At 38.3% G+C, this 23,676-nt stretch overlaps 2 protein-coding genes across 4 annotated transcripts; both read left to right on the top strand.

The window, feature by feature from the left end:
- Positions 1–6,626: 6,626 nt before the first annotated feature.
- On the top strand, positions 6,627–12,065 carry LOC309698015 (scavenger receptor cysteine-rich domain-containing protein DMBT1-like; the record flags this gene model as incomplete). Its single annotated transcript, XM_082520289.1, has 6 exons — positions 6,627–6,636; positions 6,708–6,818; positions 6,947–7,381; positions 10,154–10,267; positions 10,412–10,452; positions 11,946–12,065. 6 exons carry the CDS (start codon positions 6,627–6,629, stop codon positions 12,063–12,065), a joined length of 831 nt encoding a protein of 276 aa, XP_082376415.1.
- A 5,182-nt stretch (positions 12,066–17,247) lies between these two features.
- On the top strand, positions 17,248–23,612 carry LOC309697193 (uncharacterized protein). 3 transcript variants are annotated; one of them, XM_082518913.1, is made up of 6 exons: positions 17,248–17,319; positions 18,767–19,496; positions 20,314–20,361; positions 21,380–21,417; positions 21,501–21,644; positions 22,042–23,612. In XM_082518913.1, the coding sequence occupies exons 2-6, from the start codon at positions 19,253–19,255 to the stop codon at positions 22,228–22,230; spliced, it is 663 nt and encodes a 220-aa protein (XP_082375039.1). In that variant the 5' UTR covers positions 17,248–17,319; positions 18,767–19,252; the 3' UTR covers positions 22,231–23,612. The 3 variants fall into 3 exon arrangements, with proteins under 3 accessions (XP_082375039.1, XP_082375038.1, XP_082375040.1); XM_082518912.1 differs by having other exon boundaries at positions 20,260–20,361; XM_082518914.1 differs by lacking the exon at positions 20,314–20,361.
- Positions 23,613–23,676: the final 64 nt, after the last annotated feature.

Genomic DNA, 23,676 nt, shown 5'->3' with positions numbered 1-23,676 from the left:
TATTATTAATAGTAATTAATAATAATAATTCAGTGCTGCTGAAAACATCTGTTTTGTAACATTTAATGTAACATGTTACCAACCCAATTCAGTCATTACATTAGAGTTACAATCATGGCATTATTTGTCTTATACTTTCTGTTAAATTATTGTTTTTTTCCCCCAGTTGTATCCATAAAGGTTGAGTCGAAAGAAAACAAATCAAACAGGCTTTTTGTTATCCTGTGAACTCCTCCTCAGCTGATTTCTGTTCCTGAGGGAGAGGAAGATAGTGGAGCAGTCTACAGCGGAGATATGGTCATTGTAACTATATATCAACTATATATTTTTAGTAAACTACCTGTCACAAACCTCACGGTAACTCACAGTTTTGTGTCACTTTTTGATGCAGCAATAGGGCTGTGCTCTTCATGCAAACTGATCCCAGGTGATTACGATATGATGGCAATCTGTCTGTGTTTATAAATTAGATTGTGATTAACTGCAAACCTGCACCACCAGGATCGGTTGCCTCATCCCAGGTGATTTGTGGACTTGCATTGCAACCATAGTGGTCGCCCAGAGGTTGAGTACGCTGCATGCTCAAAGCTACAACACAGAGCAAACACCATCCCCAATGACACAGCGGCCAGGGATGCAGAAGAACAGCACATCAAGAAGGCCCTAAGTAAATGTGGTTATCCCACCTGGACTTTTGTCAAAGCTGGAAAGACACCTAAAGAAAGCTCTAGCCGATCCAGGAGAGAAGGACAACCGCTGCCCAAGCGAAAACCTGCAGTGATCCCATATGTGTCAGGAGTATCGGAACAGTTGAGACATTTTTTCTAAACACCGGGTCTCTGTGGCTTTTAAACCCCAAAACACACTGCGCCAAAAATTGGTCCACCCCAAGGATAGAGTCCCCCGACCAGTGTTGGGTGCAATGTGTTACTAAGTAACGCGTTACTGTAATTAAATTACTTTTCCACTGAAAAATTAGAGTAACTAATTACTGTTCATTTTTAGGTATTTTAATTACAGTTACTTACAATGTACTTGCGTTACATTGTAAAATAATTAAACTTGCTGAATATCATTATTTAATTTCAACAATTTATCTTCTAAACGTAGAAGTAAACTCTGCCGCTTTAACATCGTTGCAGTGCAGGTGCACGTCATTTTGCGCCAGTTTGCTGCATAGTCGTATTCTAAAGCGGAAGATGTCGGACTCGGCTGAAGCGAGTGGCTGTTTTTTGAAATGGACATATACCCGTCTCTTCACTTTTCTGAAACAAGCAGACAAGAATATTACAGTAATATGTAAGCTATGTCTGTTAGATATTTTAGTATTATGGGAGCATGTACTGGGTACCTTTTTTGATGATATTAGACAATGTTAGGGAAAATATTATAAAACACTTCTTCAGTAAAGACTCAGAGAAGAGAAACACAGAACTTGCTAGCAAGGGCAGTCTCTCAGACTCGCGCTGAGCACTGCCCCTGGTCTTTATTTTGTGCTCCATTGAGCGTGTGTATGTGTGGGTGTGTTCAGAGTGTGACCCCATGGGCGACTTCCCTTGGCCTGCTGGTCTGGAAAATCCAACAGTTCATCTATATGTAAAGAAGGCACTTAAACTGGAACAGGCATAGCTGCGTTGATCCTGCCGTGGAACAATAGGACAAGGTGCATTCCTGGAGTGCACACCAAGCTTGCATCCTGCTAAAGATCACACACAATTGATTATATGCCTCTAGGTATACATGGTTAAACATTTCCTAATGCAAATAACTACATGCAGTATTCTACCATGTGCAAACTTATATCACTAAAGGATTCTAACTGTCTAGTGTTTAACGGACCTGTCAAAGGTATGTTGAGATTATAGAAGGCCCCTTTCAGAGCTAGGGGGAACTTCCTTATATGGTTGTAACTTGAAACTTGTTGACACACGAACCCTTCCGCCTACAAAAACCCTGCACAAAAGAATAAATCTTTGAGTTGATTTTGGGAATGCAACCTGAACAGTCTCTGTATCATTTTGTTCTCCTAACTGCTCCCGACGTCGTAACTAAATAAGATTGAAACCTGCAGTCAGCTGAGACTGAAGAAGTCACTTGGATGAGTGACGAAACATTTCTCCCACAAAACGCTACGTCCAGATGAACAGATTCAACTTTTGGAGAGACAAAGGGAAGCAAAAGTAGACACACTGACATAGCACACAACACTGTCAAAGTAAAACAGGAAATACGACACATACGCACAGACACTCAGAGCTTCACACAACAACATAACAGACTCGGTAACAGAGGGAACAAGGGTGACTAGATGTGAAACGTGGGATCAGGAAAAGCTAAAGACAAGATAAACAAACCCAGGAATAACAATAATCAAAGAATTTCTTTTCTTTCTTTTTTCTTTTTTTCTTTTGCCTGTCTCGTAACATGAAATAAGCAGAAAAAGTATCCCTTTTGTTCATGTACATGGACAAAATTTTCCTTTTTCCTTTTTATAAGTCAGCATGTTTTTTTCCTTTTTTTGTGTCTGTAACTTGTCGGGGGGGGGGGGGGGGGGGTGTTAGGATTGTTGTAAAGGCAGTTTTCAGTTATCTTCACCTTTGGTTCCTCTGTACAACTGATGATAGAGCATTTAGTGTTTTTATCTCTTTGTTGTTACTGTTTAAGTTCAGTCTATTGTGCATTTGTCAACTCAACGCAATCTGAATAAAACCTGAACAGTAAAAGTTAATTTAGTAGAGTAAAAACTAAACATTGTACAATACAAAGATAATGAATAGCTGTTTAAACACCAGCAAACTGGCTAAAAGACATTTCCCAGTGTTTCTATAACTTATTTTGTCAGAGAAAAGGGAAACAAGATTTCGATCGAAACTTCTCACACCACAAATGCATGGTTCACTTCCTTTTTATACATAATTAGCATATATTAAACACTTTAAACACACAACTTCTGTTTCCGTCCAGGCTCACTTACTGTTACTGGGTGTATTTACTGTATGTCATCATACAGTAAATACATGTTAAAGCTTCTGCTTTTTTCTTTTATGCATGCTATTAATTTTTGCAAAACCAATAAATTTTCTGTTGCTTTGCACAGCTGGCTGCATTCACCAATCCACACAGCAGGTGAATCCACTTGGCTAAGAGGTGAGTGGTTAAGAGGTGGCCATTTGGGGGCCAGCCTTAGTAGTATGCGGTCTATTTCCTTCAAACAAATCATTTTATGCAAGTTGGGTTTGGCTGCTGAAATCCCATCATTACTGATTATCTGTTGCAGATTTTTCTTTCTCTCCGTTATATTTTATTCTGTCTCTTGTCTGTGTCTATTAACGCTTCACTTTTTCAATGTGTGTACCAGATTACAGTGTGTACTGGAGGAATTCACTGTATTGATGATTTCCTCTCACAGTCTGTACCCTGTTTGATGCTAAAGAAAAAGAAATAATGATTGACTTTTCATCTATTTGTGACTTAACCCTTGTATGGTGTTCGGGTCTGTGAGACCCGTGTTCAGTTTTTTTCAAAAGAAAAATTAAACAATTAATTATTTTTTCACGTGTAAATGTGTTGTGTCTTTCCACTCACTCCACTTGATTATAACTGATTTATTTATAACATTTTATATAAAAGAAAAACGAGAAGCACATTAATTCATAAATGTGATCTAACAAAGGTAAAGGGAAAAAATTAACCATGTTTGCTGTTCATATGTCTTGTAATTGGGATGAAGTAAACATCTGTTGAGTAATTTAACATAAAATTGTTTGATAGTGTTAATTTGGAAAGCCAAAACTCTAGCGGGTCCACCAGACCCATGAACACTGGCTGAGTAACAAAAATACGAACACCACACAAGGGTTAAAAAATATCAAGCAAATCGTCTTTCAACTCTGTGATAGTTTGTGATTATTTAATGTGTATTTCTTTATGGAATTTAACTCCTTGACACTTCTGAAAATGGACCCATACTGTTGGTTCTGTCTCCTGCATCGGAGTATGTAATGAGACTGGGATTTTGTGCAATTCTTGCAAGGTCATAAATTACATATTGTTAAAATTACACAAAATCTGTTCCAAACCCTAAACAGTCCCTGACTACTAGGACCTCCAAGCCTGTGGTCAGCTCTTGCATTGGGGGGGTGCAGAACAGAGAGTGACGCATTTGAAGGCAGAACTACATTGCTGAGAGAAGATAGTTTCTGGTTTGCAAGTGAAGACGGTAAAGAGGGAGCATTAAATATGAAAGTCGGTCACACTTTGAGCTGCTTCATCTTCGTCAGTGAGTAAATCTTCCTATTTCTCAGATTTTCTCTGTGTTAGTTGTTTTCTTTTTTTATTTGGAGTTCATTGGTAAATTTTGCTCATTGTTGAACAGTTTCCATCTATCTCCTGTGGTTAAGCATGTTGTTCAAATTCAAAAATACACTTACACTGCAGTTTACTGAAAACACGTTAACTCCTTAATATAAACCTGTGTGGAATTTACACAAGCATCATTTAGCACAACCACGGTTTGCAGCTTATTTTTGTTAGTTTCCTCCCACTTTGCTCCCTAGAAATAATCTTTATAATATATGAAGATGTTTTTCTTCCATACTATTTCAAAAAGTGCAGTTTAACTTGTACAACCACTTAAACTGCACCGTTTCTTCATAACAAACCAGAGAAAAGAGTCTTAAAAGAGACCTCGGCTCAGATATTTATAAGCAGTTAAATGATACCATAATTTTCAAAACTACCCAGAAAGTTGGTTCCTCCTCCTTTTTCTTCCGTTTAGAAAATGTTTACAAAGCAACAATCTTTTTTGCATGCATATTTATCAACACCAAGGGGAATAACATCGCTCAAGTGTTAAACTTAGAACTTGAAGTGCTAGCCAACAGTTTAAAAAATGTCATTTGACAAAGAAACGCACTAAAAGGAAATTAAGATGTCATCCCAGACCAATAAATGAAATCCATTTTCTCTCTTGCCGGATCTTAATTAAATCTTCCTCAGCAGATGGTTTGTGTACATGTCAGGAAGAATCAGCAAGTTCATCTCTTTTGAATTTAACGAACATAAAACATAGTGCTGTATTTTACAGGAATATAGTGAGTGTATAATATTTATCATTTTCACAGGCCTGCATGGAACCATTGGCCTCGCCAACGCAGAAAGTTCCATCCATACAGGTAAGTGAAAACATCACAAGCGAATGCAGATTTGTTATCCCTTGAAGGAGAATGCTCGTGTGTGTCTCTTAAGACTCATTGGATTACCAAATGACAAAGTGTGATTTGTCATTCCGGAGATCACGTTAATGCTCTAGAGTCCTCTGACGCTGTGCATTGTGCTTGGTGATCATGGAAAACCCATTCCATGAAGCTCTGTACACACTGTTCTTGAGCTAATCTGAAGGCCACATGAAGTTTGGCGGTCTGTAGCCAATGACTGAACAGAAAGTTGGCAAGCTCCGGGCACTATGCACCTCAGCATCTGCTGATCCCACTCTGTGATTTTACCTGGCCTTTCACTTTGTGCCTGAGTTGCTGTCGCTCCTGATAGCTTCCCGTTTGTTATACTAACACTAACAGCTGACTGTGGAAAATTTAGTAGTAAAGAAATTTCATGATTGGATTTGTGGCACAGGTGGCATCCTTTCACGATACCATGCTGGAATTCACTGAGCTCCTGAGAGTGACCCTTACTTTCACAAATGTTTATAGCAGCAGTCTGTTTGCCTGGGTGCTTAATTTTATATGTCTGTGGCAATGGAACACCTGAATTCAATGATTTGGATGGGTGAGTGAATACTTTTGGGAATATAGTGTATATTAATGCCTAATGAGGGAAAAGAATAAGCAGGTGGGAACACAAGTGGAATTATCAGGGAACAGGGGACTAAGGAAGAAAAAGTAAATATGGAGCACAAGAGATAGAAGACTACCAAACTAAACAAATACATTGAAAAAAACCCATAACACAGAGACAGGGATCCAATAAAAAGAAAACACTAAGGAGACTAGTGTCAAACAAATACAAGAACAGAACCCAGAAGATATTTTACATAGAAGATACGATAAATAATAAAACTTAAAAGGAATTAAATCTAAAGATAACTAATGAAAAAAACAAACTAAGAAGCATAGGAGGATATTTAATATAAATGAGTGCTGTCAGCGTTAATCTCGTTAAAATGACGTTAACGCTATAACTGCATTAAGGCAGCAAATCTTCGTTAGGGAGTTAACGGGAATCGCCCTGTGAGAGGGCTGCACGCCATCAATGCGTTGGCGCGATTAGCTCGTTAACATGTTTATGCCGTGCAGCCCCCCGTGCGTATGCTAGAAAAGTGCTTGAAGCACAGAATAAAGTGCTGTATGAATATGGGTGAATTTGGCTTGCAGTAAAAAGCCTTTGTCTTTTTTGTCTTTCAGGGATGGACTGCAGTAATTCCCAGTGTGTTGACCCCTGTCATAACTACACTGTACTGAATGATGACTGGCGTTCAACGAATAACACAGATATTCAGGTCCTACACTGTGATAAAAACATTGACTGGCAAGGTTGGTATCGCCTGTTTCTGGGGGAATCTGGTGCTCATATTCCAGAGAGGTGTCTAGACCCCAACAGGTGTGGAACTCATGCTCCACTGTGGATAACACAACCTCATCCCACACAGTCGGGTGAAATTCTAACTCGCACTGTGTGCAGTTCTTGGGAAGGCAACTGCTGCAAATTTGAGTCACACATCATCCATGTCAAACACTGCTATGGAAACTACTATGTTTACAAACTTGTGAAGCCAGCCACATGCCAGCTTGCATACTGTGCAGGTATTGTTCTGCTTTAAATAAGATTGCACTGTAAAAAAATTTTTCTACCTTGTCCTTAAATTCTGCTGTTTATAACAAAAATGATTTCAACACTAACGCAGTAATATCTTTTTATTTATTGTAAACAGAGGTGAACATAACAGATCCTGCAGTTCCTTTCACCACACCTGCTCCAACACCAAAGGTCTCGTCACCCTATCAGGTCCATATCAATGTTACAACAGCAGTGGATAACAGCACAGCAGTTGAGGGGGAGGTCCGCCTGGTTAATGGAGGTAATGACTCCTGCTCTGGCAGAGTGGAGATCTTCCATGGTGGACAGTGGGGGGCAGTGTGTGATGATGCCTGGAGCCTAGGGGAAGCGCAGGTGGTGTGTAGACAATTGGGCTGTGGCAGGCTCCTCTCCATACCAACAAATGCAGAATTTGAACAGGGCAAAAGACACATCTGGTTGGACAATGTCACATGTTCAGGCAGCGAAACACAGCTCTCTGAGTGCCATCACTCAGGGTTTGGATCCCACAACTGCAGCCACCATGAGGATGCTGGTGTCATCTGTGAAGGTAAATTTGTGCAGCTGGAGGTCTGTTTAGTCGAGAGGTTTGCAATCACTAACAATTATAGAAATATTATATTTTTGAATTTTACGGTATTATAACCACATGATTTTAACATAAAATATTTTGTCTTTTCATCCTGAATTATTAGAAATAAAGTCTATATTTTTAATCTTTTGACTCTTTTGAGATGACGTCCCCAGCAGCTAATAATCACTCTAAAGACGCTCTCTATAATGACTTCAGCCATTTGAGAGGTGCATGAGTCTCTTTTCAGGACAAATTCATTCATATGCATGTGCTTAATCCTAGTAAGACGGAACAAAACAGAATTTGAAAAAGACCATTACTAATCACAAATTTGGTTGTATATTAAGGGGCAGGGATAGCTCAGTAGGTAAAGTGGTCGCCCCATGATCGGAAGGTCGGCGGTTCGAATCCACTTAACGGCTACCCTGAGGTACCCCTGAGCAAGGTACCGTCCCTACACACTGCTCCCCGGGCCTGCTTAGTGGGCTGCCCACTGCTTCACTGAGTGAATGGGTCAAATGCAGAGAAAAACAAGTAATTTCCCCATGGGGATCAATAAAGTATCTATTATAGTTTCTCTCTTGGTCTTCTCTCAATGAGCTTCATGATGTCGTCACCTGAAATGGGTTTCACTTCACAGGTGTTCCTTGGTGGAATTACTTCCCTTCTTAATGTGTTTGAACCCATCAGTTGTGTTGCGCAGAAGTCAAGTTGGTACAGAGCTGAAGCCCTATTTGACAACTGTTAGAATTCATATTATGGCAAGAACCAATCAGCCAAGTAAAGAGAAACGACAGTCCATCAGTACTGAAGGTTAGTCAGCCTGGAAAATTGCTAAAACTTTAAAAGTGTCCACAAGTGCAGTCTCAAAAACCATCAAGCACTATGACAAAACTGACTCACGTGAGGACCGCCCCAGGAAAGGATGATAGTCATCTGAGTCACCAGCCTCAGAAATCACAAGTTAACAGCATCTCAGTTTAGAGCCCAGATAAATGCCACACAGAGTTCCAGCAGGACAATGACCCCAAACACACTTCCAAACTGTGTAAGGACTATTTAAAGGAGGAGAGTGATGGAGTGCTGCGCCAGATGGCCCGGTCTCCAGTCACCTGACCTAAACCCAATCAAGATGGTTTGGGATGAGATGGACCGCAGAGTGAAGGCAAAAGGACCAACAAGTGCTCAGCATCTCTGGGAACTCCTTCAAGACTCAATGAAGCTCATGGAGAGAATGTCAAAAGTGTGCAAAGCAGTAATCAATGCACAGGGTGGCTATTTTGAAGAATCTAAAATATTAAACATGTCTTGAGTTATTTGACACTTTTTATTTACTACATAATTCCCTATGTGTTCATTCATAGTTTTAATGCCTTCAGTGAGAATCTACAATGTAAATGGTTACGTGAAAAAACACTAAATAAGGTGTGTCCAAACTGTTGACTGGTAGTGTGGCTACTCCTGTTTAATGGTTTACTATCACGTTTCTCTCATTAGCTAACAAAACTGAAATTGTGTTTGCTCAGCAAGTATCATCTATTAGATGTTTCCAACAGGTAAGCTAAGATAAACATTACTGTACAAACATTAACATAAACATTACTGTTGTGGGCAAAAGACCTGCAACTGACAAATAAAGGCTATCTCATCTCATCTCATCTCATCTCAAATATTAACATACAATTTACTGTAGAAACATTAAGAAAACCATTACTGCACAGACATTAACATAAACAAGGTATCAATGCAACGCACTCTAAAACTGATCTATTCAGAGTAGATGTCACAGGTGCTGCCGTGCACTGTAGTAGTGCCGTCGTGGAAGGAAAGCTCCACTTTGTACAGTCTGCATTTAACTTTGTTTTCTATGAAACACTTTAACATTTATTTTTTTAAATGTCTTTTTCCAATTTCTTCTGCCCTCCTGGTCGTGCTACGTTCTTCTTCATTAGTATTGAGTACAGTGTTGGCAGACGAGAGGTGATACTGCCCCGTAGCTTCCTGTAATGTATTACAGTTACAAAAACATATTTAGGTGGTTTTAAAATATGACGCATCAACAATAAAATTTAACATCAATGAATTTTTATAGTCAACATCATTGATTATGTCAACGAATCGTTGGAGCCCTGCCTGTTATGAGTGTAGCCTATTGGCCAAGTATTCATACTGATGTAGATGAGACCTTGCTTTCTTTTCTCATAATACAGTATGTATTGAAAAATCAAGACTATGCAACTTAAAGTACACCCAGAAAATCAATATAAACTGAGAATACTGCTAACAGGACCATTGCATAAACTCCTAACACCTTATAGCAATATGCAAATAGTGTTTACTATAAATACACAAAGAGTATTTAAATTTAAGAGGGTCAGTTTCCTGATATTACAATGAAAATAAGAAATATACCACATTAAAGTCCTTTTTTGTTGCTTAACTGAAATTTCAATGAATTACTATCTTATTATAAGCCGGCAAACTAATATAACAGAAGATGAATGATGCAGCCTGAATATGTAGCTGGGGATCGACTTAGCTGTCACTTCGTGGATTTGGCAGTAGGCAATTTATGGATTTGAGTAATAGTTTTTACCACGACTACTGAAATGTATGTAATTGTTCATTGGGAAGAAGACATTTCACATTTAAAGTATTAATGCTATTATTATTATGCATGTCATATAAACAAAGACTGGTTCACAGTTTAGATTATTTCTTTCTTTCTTTTTTTCCTCTCTCATCCAGGCTCTCACCCAGATTTCCCCCTGCTTTTGGTTGTTATAATTGTGGTCATGGTAGTACTAATGCTGTTCTCTGTTCTGATGTTGATCTACAAAAGGAGGACCAAGACCTCTGTTGGTGAGTAAACTTCTACCACTATCTGCACCTTTAACAGTTATTCAAATTATTTATCTTCAGACCTTTTATCCAACAGGATAGACACCAACTTCACTCACACTTAATTTAATCTAATGATGTAAAATATCAATATCTTTTTTCTAGATTTGGACAGAAGGAGAAACTCAGACCACAACCAGACTGAGGTGACTCGTCTGTATTTGCTTTACTATTACTCTGTAACAAAACAAAGCACAGTGTGAATTTGTAGGTCAGAAAAAGTCAGGCTTTTGCTTTTTATTTAGTAAATACAGATGTTCTCTCACCTAATGGAACAAATGGTTTTCCACAATTAACATTCAAATTCACTTTCCTAATTGGTGATTTATACCAAGAATGTATCAGATGTCTTTGTGTAGTTTGAACATTAACAATCTGTCAGAGGCATATGAATGAATGATAAGAGGCAGGTCAAGTTTGGAGGAACACCCCTCAGCATCTACATGACAAAGGATAACAAAAAAGAATTTTATCTCTCGAGGACAGAGGGTAAGCTCACTACATGAATCATCCATTACTCACAATCCCCTGTAATTACATTATGTCAAGAATGGATGGTTATGTCTCTAAATGCATGGAGTGATCTCTGTGGGAAAAGATGGCATCACATCAGAATTATCTAGCCACAGTGCAAATTATTTGATCCCCTGTTAAATTTGTAGGTTTGTTCACTTCCAAAGAAATGAACAGTCTCTAAAGTCATTTTATGGCAGTTTCAGTTTATTGAAGATCAACCAAAAATCTAGAAAAAAAAAACCCCTACAAATTACATAAAATCACATAAATTAAAAACACTTATCAGGATGAATTTTGCCCCACTCCCAGTTGATCCCAATAGCCTTCAGTTTATTAACAAACTCCTGTGAAGTTTTGGGCTGATACACTATCTTTCTAGTTATTATCCTTACCCCATGAGGATGGTTGCACTGAGAATGATTGATGGTCATTTTATATTGCTTCCATTTCCAACGGTGCACCAATTGCACCAACAGTGGTGAACTTCTCACCAAGCTTCTTGCTGATGGTCTTGTAGCCATTCCAGCTGTGTTCAGGTCTGCCGTGTTATTCCTGACATCCTTTGACAGCTCTTTGGTCTCACCCATGGTGGTGGAGAGACTGGAATGAACAAAAGCATTAAAAATCCACAAAAGCTATTATTTAACACAGCCAGATGAACTTCTAATTGCATTCATATTTATGTCCATGACACACAAGCACATACCTCTGCGTGAATCCCCTGTTACTCTGAAGATTACCCACAGTCCTTTGCAATTCCTAGCCAATGTAGGGTGACATTTGAGACAGTAGGTGGTAGCATTGGCCCATTAACGTTAATCTTTTTTGTGCAACCGCAGACACACGATTCCTTAGTATCTCTTAAAAGGGGCCTTACAGCTGTTATAATTTTTTTATAGTTTTTAGTGCTTTTCTACTCTACCGGAGCACTCAAACCATCAGCTTTGGCAAGGGATATGTGTCATGCAGACTGGAGCAGCCAGGGATTGAACCACCAATCCTCCAATTGTTAGACCTGCTCTGTCTCCTGAACTACAGCCACCTGTGTTATTTTCTATTTTTCTTTTCTTTTTTTTCATTTGAATATTAATTAAATATTTTTTTTGCTTTCTTTTTTCCCCAGATTGCCCTCTATGAAAATTTTTGTCCAGTCTCCAGATGTGACGATTCAATCTACCAGAGCCTCGATCCCACCAGCAGCGACCAAGACCAAACCTACTGCAGTCTCACGCACTCAAAGTAGACAGTTTCAGAAAAGCATTCAGATCATTTCATATGACACAGAAAATGCTTATTTTTATGTGCGTGCACAAAAAGTCTGAACCACTAATGTTAAGCTTAAGTGTACATGGGAAGGAGAACTGGGAATTCGAATACATGAGGAGTCTTGGGAACAGGCTATAGCGAGGGTACGATCTTCCACCTCCTGTGCTCGTCTTGGACTTATTCAATTTAAGGTCATACACAGGGTGCATTTCTCTAAGTCTAGACTTTCTGAATTGTATCCAGAAGTGGAAAATAAATGTGATAAATGCCACGGTTCTCCTTGTCACCTTAGCCACATGTTTTTTTTGTGTCCTGAGCTACAAGGTTTTGGACAGAGTATTTTGCTATTATGTCAACTGTTCTTGGGGTAACTCTTCATCCTTGTCCTCTGATTGCTGTATTTGGGATTCCTGTTCGCTCACTTACACTTGATTCCACACAAAAGGATATTATAGCCTTCACATCCCTATTAGCGAGACGTCTAATATTGTTGCATTGGAAGTCTGTTAAGTATCCTACTGTTTCCCGGTGGCTTAAAGATGTCATGTTTTTTTTAAAACTTGAAAAAATTAAATATACGTTGAAAGGTTGCACAGCCAAATTTTTTCACAAGTGTTAACCCTTTATCTCTTATTTTGCTAGTCTAGAGGTATTGCCTGTTTACATCTACTTTTGTTACTGTTATATTCCTCTATGTTTGATGGTTGTGTTGATCTGTGTGGGACTGGGGATGGGGGGGTTGTGTTTTTTTTTTCATATATATATATGTATGTTTGTTTACTTAGGAAAATGAAGAAAGGTTGATTGTATTTCGGTAACTGCAAGTACTGTTGTTTTCTTTTTTTCAATAAAAATATTTTCAAAAAAAAAAAAGTCTGAAGCAGAAATCTTGGCTTTTACAGAGGAAGTTGATAATGTGATACCCGTTATCTCCAAATGAGGTTTTAGTTTTCATCGAGCCAGGTAATTCAAAGAAAGCCTGTCTGTGTTCATAGTGTACGCCTCTGGTCAGACAAAGCTAAACAAACACTTAACCTACTGGTATATTTGAAGGATTTTTCTCATTATCAGTTTAAAAGATGTTGGCTAAGTTTTTTAAAGTCAGTGTTCCCCTTTGGACCTTTTAATATGCTCGATGTAGGGAGTTTTTCATGTTCACCTGTAGCTTTGGCAATTCTTGATAACTGAGCCTCAGACAATGAGATTCACTGAGCAATTTACACAGCAGCAGTAAATCAAAGTTTATATATTTAGTGAAAAAAACAAAATATGTTGTTTAAGGTTAAAATCAATTATTTTTGCAACCGCAAATATGATAGTAAAGGTATTATTTTTAGAGAAAAAAGCGTTTGACTTTTTAAAGAACGTCAATAACATTCAGTAACTTCAAGCAAAATACCTCCTGGTGATGCAAAATGAGTGGGTCATGAGTTAAACTTCAACTAAAGCAACCACCAATGAGAGTAGAAATTAAAATATTGATGATTGACCTATGACAGTATAGATTAGGCAACCAGAAGCTGTAATTTCCACTAGGGGCTGAATGTTAGCGGCAAAGTGATGCACAATGTGAGTCACTTCCTGTGTGAATGCCCTTTTACTTGTTTTGTAATCACTGCCTACAACAAACTCAAAGTTTGAAGCCACCATGCTTCTGCTGCTGATGCTCTCATGGTAGGAGTCTTCTGTGGTCACTGTTTAAGTACCTTGATAACAAAGCAGTCAAGGTTTTATTGCCACATCCTTTCTGAGTACTTTTTCCTGATGATGTGCGTCAGTTTACCAACTTGTAATGTGACTTCCAGGAGAATAAAGCACCATTCAACAAAGCAAAAGTCATCTCAAACTGGTGTCATTAACACTTTGTTAAGCTTCAATCACCAGAACACTTTAAAGATACAGTGAAACAGAAATTTCCAGCTGACAAAATCTGAAGAACCTCGATTGCAGGATTCATTATTTTCTCTGTGAGAAACATCTTTATTACTCAGAAAAAAGAAAGGATTGAATTTTTCATGCATTTGTGAATCTTATATACATCATGCCGTGCAAGTGCTCCAACCACTGTGTGTCAGTTTGCAATCACATCTGTTTTACTGCTTTATGGCAAAAGTTTTGTATGAGAAAAAAACAATTATATATCTTGTACGCCAATTCAACAGCCTGTCTGCATCAAACTCATTAGCCACATGCAGCGAGAAGCCAGTGCGTACACAAGAGTGTCTGCTTTAAACTTTGGCATAAACATAATTTCATAAACACAGCAACACAGATGAGATGCTTTTTAGGCAGAAAATGAAATGAAATTCAATTCAATTCAATTTTATTTATATAGCGCCAAATCACAACATAAGTCGCCTCAAGGCGCTTCATAGATACAGAGAAAAACCCAACAATCATATGACCCCCTATGAGCAAGCACTTTGGCAACAGTGGGAAGGAAAAACTCCCTTTTAACAGGAAGAAACCTCCGGCAGAACCAGGCTCAGGGAGGGGCGGGGCCATCTGCTGCGACCGGTTGGGGTGAGAGAAGGAAGACAGGATAAAAGACATGCTGTGGAAGAGAGACAGAGGTTAATAACAGATATGATTCAATGCAGAGAGGTCTGTTAATACATAGTGAGCGAGAAAGGTGACTGGAAAGGAAAAACTCAATGCATCATGGGAATCCCCCAGCAGCCTACGTCTATTGCAGCATAACTAAGGGAGGATTCAGGGTCACCTGGTCTAGCCCTACTATATGCTTTAGCAAAAAGGAAAGATTTAAGCCTAATGTCACGATCCTGGGTCTTATGACCCAGTGTTTTGAGTTTTAGTTCATTTTGATGTTTTAGTTTATGTAAGCCCTTCAGGTTCCTAAGTTCATTTGTTATCATGCCTAGGTGTTTCTAGTTCTTATTATTTCCCCCTCGTGTTTCCAACTATGGTAAATCTCCCCTGCTCTTCATGCGTTTCATGTCTGTGTCTTACATTGTGAAGTTCGGGTTGTCATGTCTACGTCTCATTATGTTTCCTGTTTTATTGTGAAGAGGTCTGGTGTTTCTGTGTTCATCGTGTTCAGTTTTACTCTTCCCCTGTGGCGTTGTTATGTTCATGTTGATCTACTGTGCCTTTCTGTTCCATGTTTCAGATCCCTATTGTCCCTATTAACTCCCTAACACCTATGTTCTGTCTCCCCCAGTCTGTTAAGTTCACATGTCTTGAGTTCCGTCAGTGTGTTTCCTGTTTTACTTTCACAGTCTGTTCTATGTTAATGTTTCTAGTTTTGCTTCCCTTGCCTCGTCCTGCTTAATTACTCTCAGCTGTGCTCTCCTCCTGTGGCTCATTCCCCCTCGTTATCCCTCAGTGTATTTAAGCCCCATGTTTCTCTTTATCAGTGTTGCGTCCTCCCTCATAGCTGTGTGATTTTTCCTTGTGGCGCCGTGTGCTTTAGTTTTCCCAGTTTAGTTTATTTTGTATTGTTTTTTGTGTCCCACTTCACGCCAGCAATAAAGCTGTGTTTTTTGAGTTTACCTTTTGACTCTGTGAGTTTGCGTTTGGGTCCTACTCTTGCCTGCACACAGCCGTATTGTGACACCTAATCTTGAAAGTAGAGATGGTGTCTGTCTCCTGAATCCAAACTGGAAGCTGGTTCCACAGAAGAGGGGCCTGAAAACTGAAGGCTCTCCCTCCCATTCTACTTTTAAATACTCTAGGAACAACAAGTAGGCCTGCAGAGCGAGAGCGAAGTGCTCTAATAGGGTGATATGGTACCACAAGGTCAGATAAGATGGGGCCTGATTATTTAAGACCTTGTATGTGAGGAGCAGGATTTTGAATTCAATTCTGGATTTAACAGGAAGCCAATGAAGGGAAGCCAAAACAGGAGAAATATGCTCTCTCTTCTAGTCCCTGTCAGTACTCTTGCTGCAGCATTTTGGATTAGCTGAAGGCTTTTCAGTGAGTTTTTTGGACATCCTGATAATAATGAATTACAGTAGTCCAGCCTGGAAGTAATAAATGCATGAACTAGTTTTTCAGCGTCACTCTGAGACAGGATATTTCTAATTTTAGAGATGTTGCGCAAATGGAAGAACGCAGTCTTACATATTTGTTTAATATGTGCATTGAAGGACATGTCCTGGTCAAAAATGACTCCAAGGTTCCTCACAGCGTTACTGGAGGCCAAGGTAATGCCATCCAGAGTAAGAATCTGGTTAGATACCATATTTCTAGGCTTTTCAGAGCCGAGTACAATAACCTCAGTTGTATCTGAATTAAGAAGCAGAAAGTTAGCGGCCATCCAGGTCTTTATGTCTTTAAGACATTCCTGCAGTTTAACTAATTGGTGTGTGTTATCTGGCTTCATGGACAGATAGAGCTGGGTGTCATCTGCATAGCAGTGAAAATGTATGCTATGTATTCTAATGATGCTGCCTAAGGGAAGCATGTATAATGTAAACAGAATTGGTCCTAGCACTGAACCCTGTGGAACTCCATAATTAACCTCAGTGTGTGAAGAGGACTCTCCATTTACATGCACAAACTGGAGTCTATTAGATAGATATGATACAAACCACTGCAGTGCAGTACCTGTAATACCTACAGCATGTTCTAATTGCTCTAATAGGATATTATGGTCGACAGTATCGAATGCTGCGCTAAGGTCTAGCAGGACAAGCACAGATGAGTCCACTGTCAGAGGCCATAAGAAGATCATTTGTAACCTTCACTAAAGCTGTTTCTGTGCTGTGATGAGCTCTGAAACCTGACTGAAACTCTTCAAATAAGCCATTCCTCTGCAGATGATCTGTTAGCTGTTTGACAACTACTCTTTCAAGGATTTTTGATATGAAAGGAAGGTTGGAGATTGGCCTATAATTAGCTAAGACTGCTGGGTCTAGAGATGGCTTTTTGAGTAAAGGTTTAACTACAGCCAGCTTGAAGGCCTGTGGTACATAGCCGATCATTAGAGATAGGTTGATCATATTTAAGATCGAAGAATTAATTAATGGCAGGACTTCTTTGAGCAGTTTTGTAGGAATGGGGTCTAAAAGACACGTTGATGGAAATGAAAATTAGCCTATGACACATTTAGAAGAAGGGGAGTGTGTGTGTGTGTTTGTGTGTGTGTGTCCTCATTATTGAGTGAAGTTCCTGTTTTGTGAGTTAAGAAGGAAGAGAAACAGCATTAAACCATCAGAGCCTCAAGATGAAAGCCTGTCACACTCTGGTCTGCTTCATCATACTTAGTGAGTGAATTCTAAATTTTAATTTCCGTGTTCTCTTTCTTTCTTTGTTGTTTGCATCTTTATATTCTGTTTATTAAAAACAGAAAATGGTGTCTGTTTATTAAAAATCAATCACCAGGTTTGTTTGTTTATTGGTTTTTCATGTTGAATCATTGATTTCTGTTGAACCACAAACTGTTTCAGTCTTTCTTAATTTTCTTCTCTTACATGTTTGTTTTGTGGTGTTTATAGCTGGAAACATGTAACTTGAACATGCAGGTCACTGAAAATAGAAGTTTTAAAACAATAAAAAAAATGTCTGTGAAGGTTCTCAGTCATCCAGGTCATCGTAGTCTAAGGAGCTTGGAAAGAAAAGCGTCTGGACTTCTTTAAGTTGCTTGAAGACGTTTCACCTCTCATCCGAGAAGCTTCTTCAGTTCTAAGGTCAAATGGTGGAGAGTCCCAGATTTGAACCCAGTGGGAGTTAATCTGGTTTTGATATCGCTTCCCAGACGCCTTAACGCCCACTCACATCCTGGGCCATCTGACCTCAGGAAATCACATGATAGGGTGGGGCCAGGTTTCACAATGAGCTCACCTGAAACCCTGGCTGATTGTGACCCACACTCGTTTTCACACCTTGGCTCATGTGATTAGGTAGAGGATCATCAGGGGGTCCTTTGTCCCTCTTTGGGGGGGAAACTCCCACTGGGTTTAAATCTGGGACTCCCCACCATTTGACCTTAGAACTGAAGAAGATTCTCGGATGAGAGGTGAAACGTCTTCAAGCAACTTAAAGAAGTCCAGACGGTTTTCTTTCCAAACTCCTTAGAATAAAAAAAAAATCACGTAAACAATATTCTTTAAGCTGCATTTTGCTCCTTAGTTCTTGTTAGGTTCATCCTAATCTCATATGCAGAAATGGCTATTTGTTGTATTTTTTGTGAACGTTGCCCATACTAAAACTTGCAGGTGTCTTTTCATGTATAGACAGTCTCACTGTTTTGCCAAATACAAATGTATCCAAGCAATCTAGCAGGAAATGTATATTTAGACACAACTAAATTCTATGAGCATTTTCGAAACCCCACATGCACCTGGTTCCTCTGTTTTGAACTAATGAGGCATCAGTCAGGTTTTTTTAGGCTCACAAGAAAAACCACAGCATGCATGTTCAAAAAATGAAAATTTTAATGTTAAGCAACAATCCCAAAACATTTTCCACGATAGAAACAATTATTATTCAATACACTGTAAAAAATATGGAGATGAATACATCATTAGAAGCAAATGACACTCAAGTAACTCTCAGTCAGCAGATGTTTGTGTAGATGTCAGAATCAGGAAGTTTTTTTTTTAATTTTTTAAATATTTAAATAACAATATGAAGAATTTAACTGTACAATTAAAGCACATAATGATCTGTCTTTATAGGATGATGGTAACTATTGAATGCTAATCTTTTCAGCAGCACAGCAGGATGGTCTTGTCAATGCAGAAACACCCAGACACAGAAAAATGGAAGGAGAAGACGTCACACTTGAATGCAAGTTCCTTATCAGTGGAAGCAGGAGGCTCTTCTGTAAGGAAGAATGTGAAAAGGGAAACATTCTGATTAATACAACTGCTGACACATTTCAGAGCGACAGATACAGCATTCAATATTTCAAAAAAAAATTTAGTTATGATATTATGTATGTGAGCATCACACAGCTGAAACAGTCTGACTCAGGAAGGTACAAGTGTACTTTGGACAGCACTTTGAACCCAGATTATTTTGAGATAATTGTCACTGAAGGTAAGTCTCTACAAAAATTATATTCATATTTCTGAAGATGTGAACATATTCACATCTCATTGGCAACAACATTTCTTTCAATTGATCTCCATTCAGTCATTTTTTGAATATAAGCTTAGCGTTGCCATAAAACACCTGTTAACCTACATTACTCGCATGCAGACATACAAACTGCAGGATTGTTTTTGTACTGATTGTTTCTTTGTTCACAGCTGTAAAAATTTCACACCAGGCTCTACTCCAAAGGCTTTTTCATCATCAACCTTTCTCCTATCAACCTCAACAACAGCAACAACAGCAGCAACAACAACACAAAGTTTTAACTTCAGTTTAGAAAGCGCTACATCTACATCCTCCTCCACTGAAATCCTGAACCCTTCTGAGACACCTGCAGGTCCAGGTATGGGTTCGTCTGTGTATTTATCAAAAACCTCAACCACATTCAAGAGCAGTAGAAACATCGCTCGGTCATATTACTAAAGTGTAAACTTAACGTGTAAACTTTAATTCATTAACTAATGATGCATTGTCAGCTATTTGATTTTGAAATTTTAAGCACAATGTACAAAATGAGTAAAGTTTTCAAACAAATGCAGTGCATAAACAGTGCAAGAGTTAAATGAAGAACTCAGGAACTGCACATGAACAGCTGAGTGAGACCACGTTTGACTTCCTTAAAGCACCATGACATGAGATCTAGATGACAGATGTTATAGACTTCCACTTCTGTGTCGTTACCTGTTACTGTGTGGTCATATCTCAGTGTTCTATATGTGATCCTATGACTATTATGCCATCAAAAAAGTAGACAAAAATGCAGTGGGGAAAAGACTGCACAGAACTGGCCAATCACATTAGCTGTGGGCTACGTCGACCTGACATTACGTTACATTTCTCATGATGTGCATGCAAGCTTAACGTAAAAAGTTAGACTTGATAGTCACACACAGGACAGCCTCATTTGAGTAGTTGGCACTGCATGTGATGGAGGATTCAAGTGCAACAGTCGAAACTGAAACTTCATCTGAAAATAAATTAGGAGGACCAAAAGTAATTTCATACAAATGAAATGTAACTCAGAGTATCTGTGTTTTGGTTGCATAATTCATCGCCAAATATTACGAGTGTGACAGTAAAAAGAAATGTGTTCTCTTGAGGTGCAGATAAGCCGCTTTATGTGATTCTGATTCTGGTCATTATGATCACCCTCTTATCAGCCGCTTTGCTGATTTTCTACAAGAAGATGAAGGCCATTAAACCTAAAGGTGAGTCTGTAGCACAGTGAGAAACCTCTGTTTTTTACCACTTCAGAGCAACTCTGCAGATTAACCTCAGGGTTAACCTTAATTAAGTTCTTATGCTGCACTGCAAAAATTCAAAAACTTACCAAGTATATTTGTCTAATTTCAAGTCAAAAATATCTCATCGCAGTTAAAATAAGACACAATCAGCTACACAGTAACATTTCAGTGAGATATATGAACTCGTTTTTAGACAGTGCATCTTGGATCTGGAGAATTTTCACTTGTTCCAATTGCAGATTTTTTTTCACTTATTTCTTACAATTTTATTTTATTTTTTATTGTATTAAGTGAAAAAAATCTGCCAATGGAACAAGTGAAAATTCAGGCATAGTCAGTTTACAAATTGGATTCAGGTCACAAAGTACAATGTTGGTGTCGAGTTTTAGGATGGTTAAATGCTTATAGAAAAATAAAATTGTTGTTAAACTGATTTCTGATCTGGAAAAAACTGCTGTGACAACATTTGATTGTTTGACTGAAAGGTGTTCAGCACAGAGTCACATTGACCAGTTTTCATACATTGCTAAACCATCGACTTAGGAAAATTCAAATTCATTAAAAGAAAAATGAAAAATGATGTAGTGACAGAGGTTTTAACTTCAGTAGACCTATCCATGTCTGTGACTCTCAGATGCTTCTACACTAGAAGCTAGAAGTACTAGACTGATACTCACTGGGTTGACTTATTAAGATGTTAGGATATATGAAAGCTGACAGATGTCCCGGTCCGGTAAAGCTGAACATTTCAGAAGCACAACATCTGCACAGCTGGAAAAAAAGATGCAAGATGTAACAGATTACAATAGGCATGAATTAAGTCAAGTGTGACTTGGCTGTGGCACTGAATACATCTTTAAGATTAAGTTGAAAGATATTCAGTTTTCATTCTTTATATTGTTCCCAAGTTTAGTTCCTTTTTTGTAGTTGGTTGTAGTTCCTGGAAGGTGTTTAAGTTTGTGTTCTCACCTGCATTTTTCAGGACCTCCTGTAGAAACAGAATACGCCAATATCACACAGGTTAGTTTTAGAAATTATGAGACACGCAGTCTTCATTACCTTCTGATTTTTATCAGTTGGCCAGTATGTTCTCTTTTTTCCAGAATAACCGATTGTGTGAAGAGATAAGAGACGGTGGTTCACCTCCTGCGGAAGTGTCTTCAGCTGATGCCTTTCCCAAAACCTGCCAGCGAGCTGGAGTTGAAAACCTCGAACTTTACAGCCTCATCACCTATTCTCAAAGTAAAGTAAGTAGAACTGCGGTCTGACTGGTCAGAAACCAGAACAGACCTGTTTGAGTAGTGTCATTAGTAATCATCGATAGGATATTTTCTTTCTGCCAGCTAATAGTAAAAAATAAAAAATGTCCAAATTCAGTGAACACGCTCTGGTTCAGGGTTATTAGGCGTGGCTAGTTTTTTTTTAAGTCCAGGACAAATCCTTTGTTCCTAAACGTTATAATTTTCAGCTTCTGTGAGGTGATAATTTAATGCAGTAGCTGAGGTTGAAGGTTGTAGTGATTTGTTTAGTTTCAGTAAAACAAGTTTAGTAAAGCAAAAAAGTTTTTTTTCACTCCTGTTTTATCTGCTGGATGGGTTTATTTTTTTTAAGTACATTTAAAGTTTAACCTCACTTATTTTTCAGGCTGAAAATGACACAGATGAAGTTGATTACACTGAAGTGGATTTTTCCCACATTTCTGTAACTAACAGCACCCTCTGTGGAAAATCAGGTGATGTTGTCTACTCCACACCTCAGATACATGCTAGCCCCAGGAACCATGTTAAAGATGCTTCACCTCCTCTGTACTCTATAAAACCAAAACTGAAATAAAATACAAACTGAAAAAAGCGCAACACCTGAAGAGTCTTGCACTGTCACTGCAAAGAGAATAGAGGTTGCAGAGGGGCGTAACAAAGTGTTTGAGAAGGGTTTTTTCACAAATGATTCAAAGTTTAACTTGGAAGCCACGGTGAATGCAGTGTGAAACAAAAGACTTCACATGATGTGATGATGGAACAGAATATTTATGTTTTATTTACACTTTGTATGCAGTAAATTTTATCCGACTGGATGTTTAGTTTTTTGGAACGAAGCTTGTTCTCAGTAAAAGCTGTTTGTTTATGTTGTTTTGTACTAACAGTAGTTTTATTTGAAAAACGACCTATACTGTCTTCTTTCAGTTTGGTTCTGTATTCTTATTTCACTGTTCTTATTTCATAGGAAACATATTGTACAGTGGGCTGAATTCAAAAGCCAGTTTATCTGATTGATTATGTTCACTATGTAAAAAATTATCTAAATCTAAAATATGCAGTCATTGTCATCAAAATATTTTTGTTATAAACCTGCGGTGAGTTATAAATATTTTTAATAACAGAGTATCGATGTTGACCTTTGTGTCCCTCTGGTGGCTACTTCTTTTAACCTTGCACAGTACACAGTACTTTAATGAATGTTACACTATGTTCCTGAACTTTTGCCTCCTACTAAAGGCCTCTAGTGCAAAAGAGGATTTCCTGTACTACAAAGTTTCACTTCTTAAAGTTTACCAGGGTATATCACCATGGTAACTGGTATTAAACCTAACCTGCCCTGGAGCAGGTATTCTTCTAGAGCTGATCAGATATGAAATAATTCCCTAACGACCAGTCAGTTCAACAGATGTTGGTTTCACCGTTGCTGAAAGATGAGTGTAAGTTTACCAGTACACATTTTAAAATATCCTCTTTCCCTAATGACTATGCTTATTTTAATCCCCCCACTGGTTACAAACAATTTTATGCATTTATTTACTTTTTGTTTTTGTGAACTTCAGGAATGTATTGAGAGGTGTCCTTCTTTAAAACAGGAAGCTGATGACTCAGCTAAAGGTTGAGTCACCTGTCATCTCATGTTCTTCTGCATTTCATTTTGAATTCTGTTTTATTTTAATCCTTGCTCTCAGACAGTTGAAGACCACCGACACCGCAACTGAAAAAAAATAAAACTATTTTAAATATGAATATATCTAAATACTCAATTGTATTCCAATTTTCTAGTCTTTACTTAATCTTTATTTTTGCTGGCTTTCTTTCTATTTCAATTCATTATTTTTGTCCTTTGCGTCTATAAATTATTTCTTACGTATTCTTTATTAAATATTCGTTGTAAATGACTATCTTTAGTGAGCAAAAAGGTTGAATTCATAATCTTTGTGACTTTCTCTTTTGATTATTTTTGTTTATTCATATCCATCCATCATTATTTCTACAGCAGTGTGTCACGTTCTTGTGTTGA

This window comes from Aulonocara stuartgranti (genome assembly GCF_965226115.1).
Source record: "Aulonocara stuartgranti genome assembly, chromosome: 20".
Classification (NCBI taxonomy): Eukaryota; Metazoa; Chordata; class Actinopteri; order Cichliformes; family Cichlidae; genus Aulonocara; species Aulonocara stuartgranti.
The sequence above is the reverse complement of the archived record's forward strand: the minus strand, read 5'-3'. Positions and strand labels throughout refer to the sequence as shown.

Excerpts from the sequence above, each read along its gene's own strand:
- LOC309697193 (XM_082518912.1), top strand. The coding sequence starts at position 19,253 with ATGCAGACATACAAACTGCAGGATTGTTTTTGTACTGATTGTTTCTTT. Across the intron at positions 19,497-20,259 it reads TGAGACACCTGCAGGTCCAG|ATAAGCCGCTTTATGTGATT; the intron begins GTATGGGTTCGT and ends CTTGAGGTGCAG. Across the intron at positions 21,418-21,500 it reads AATACGCCAATATCACACAG|AATAACCGATTGTGTGAAGA; the intron begins GTTAGTTTTAGA and ends TCTTTTTTCCAG.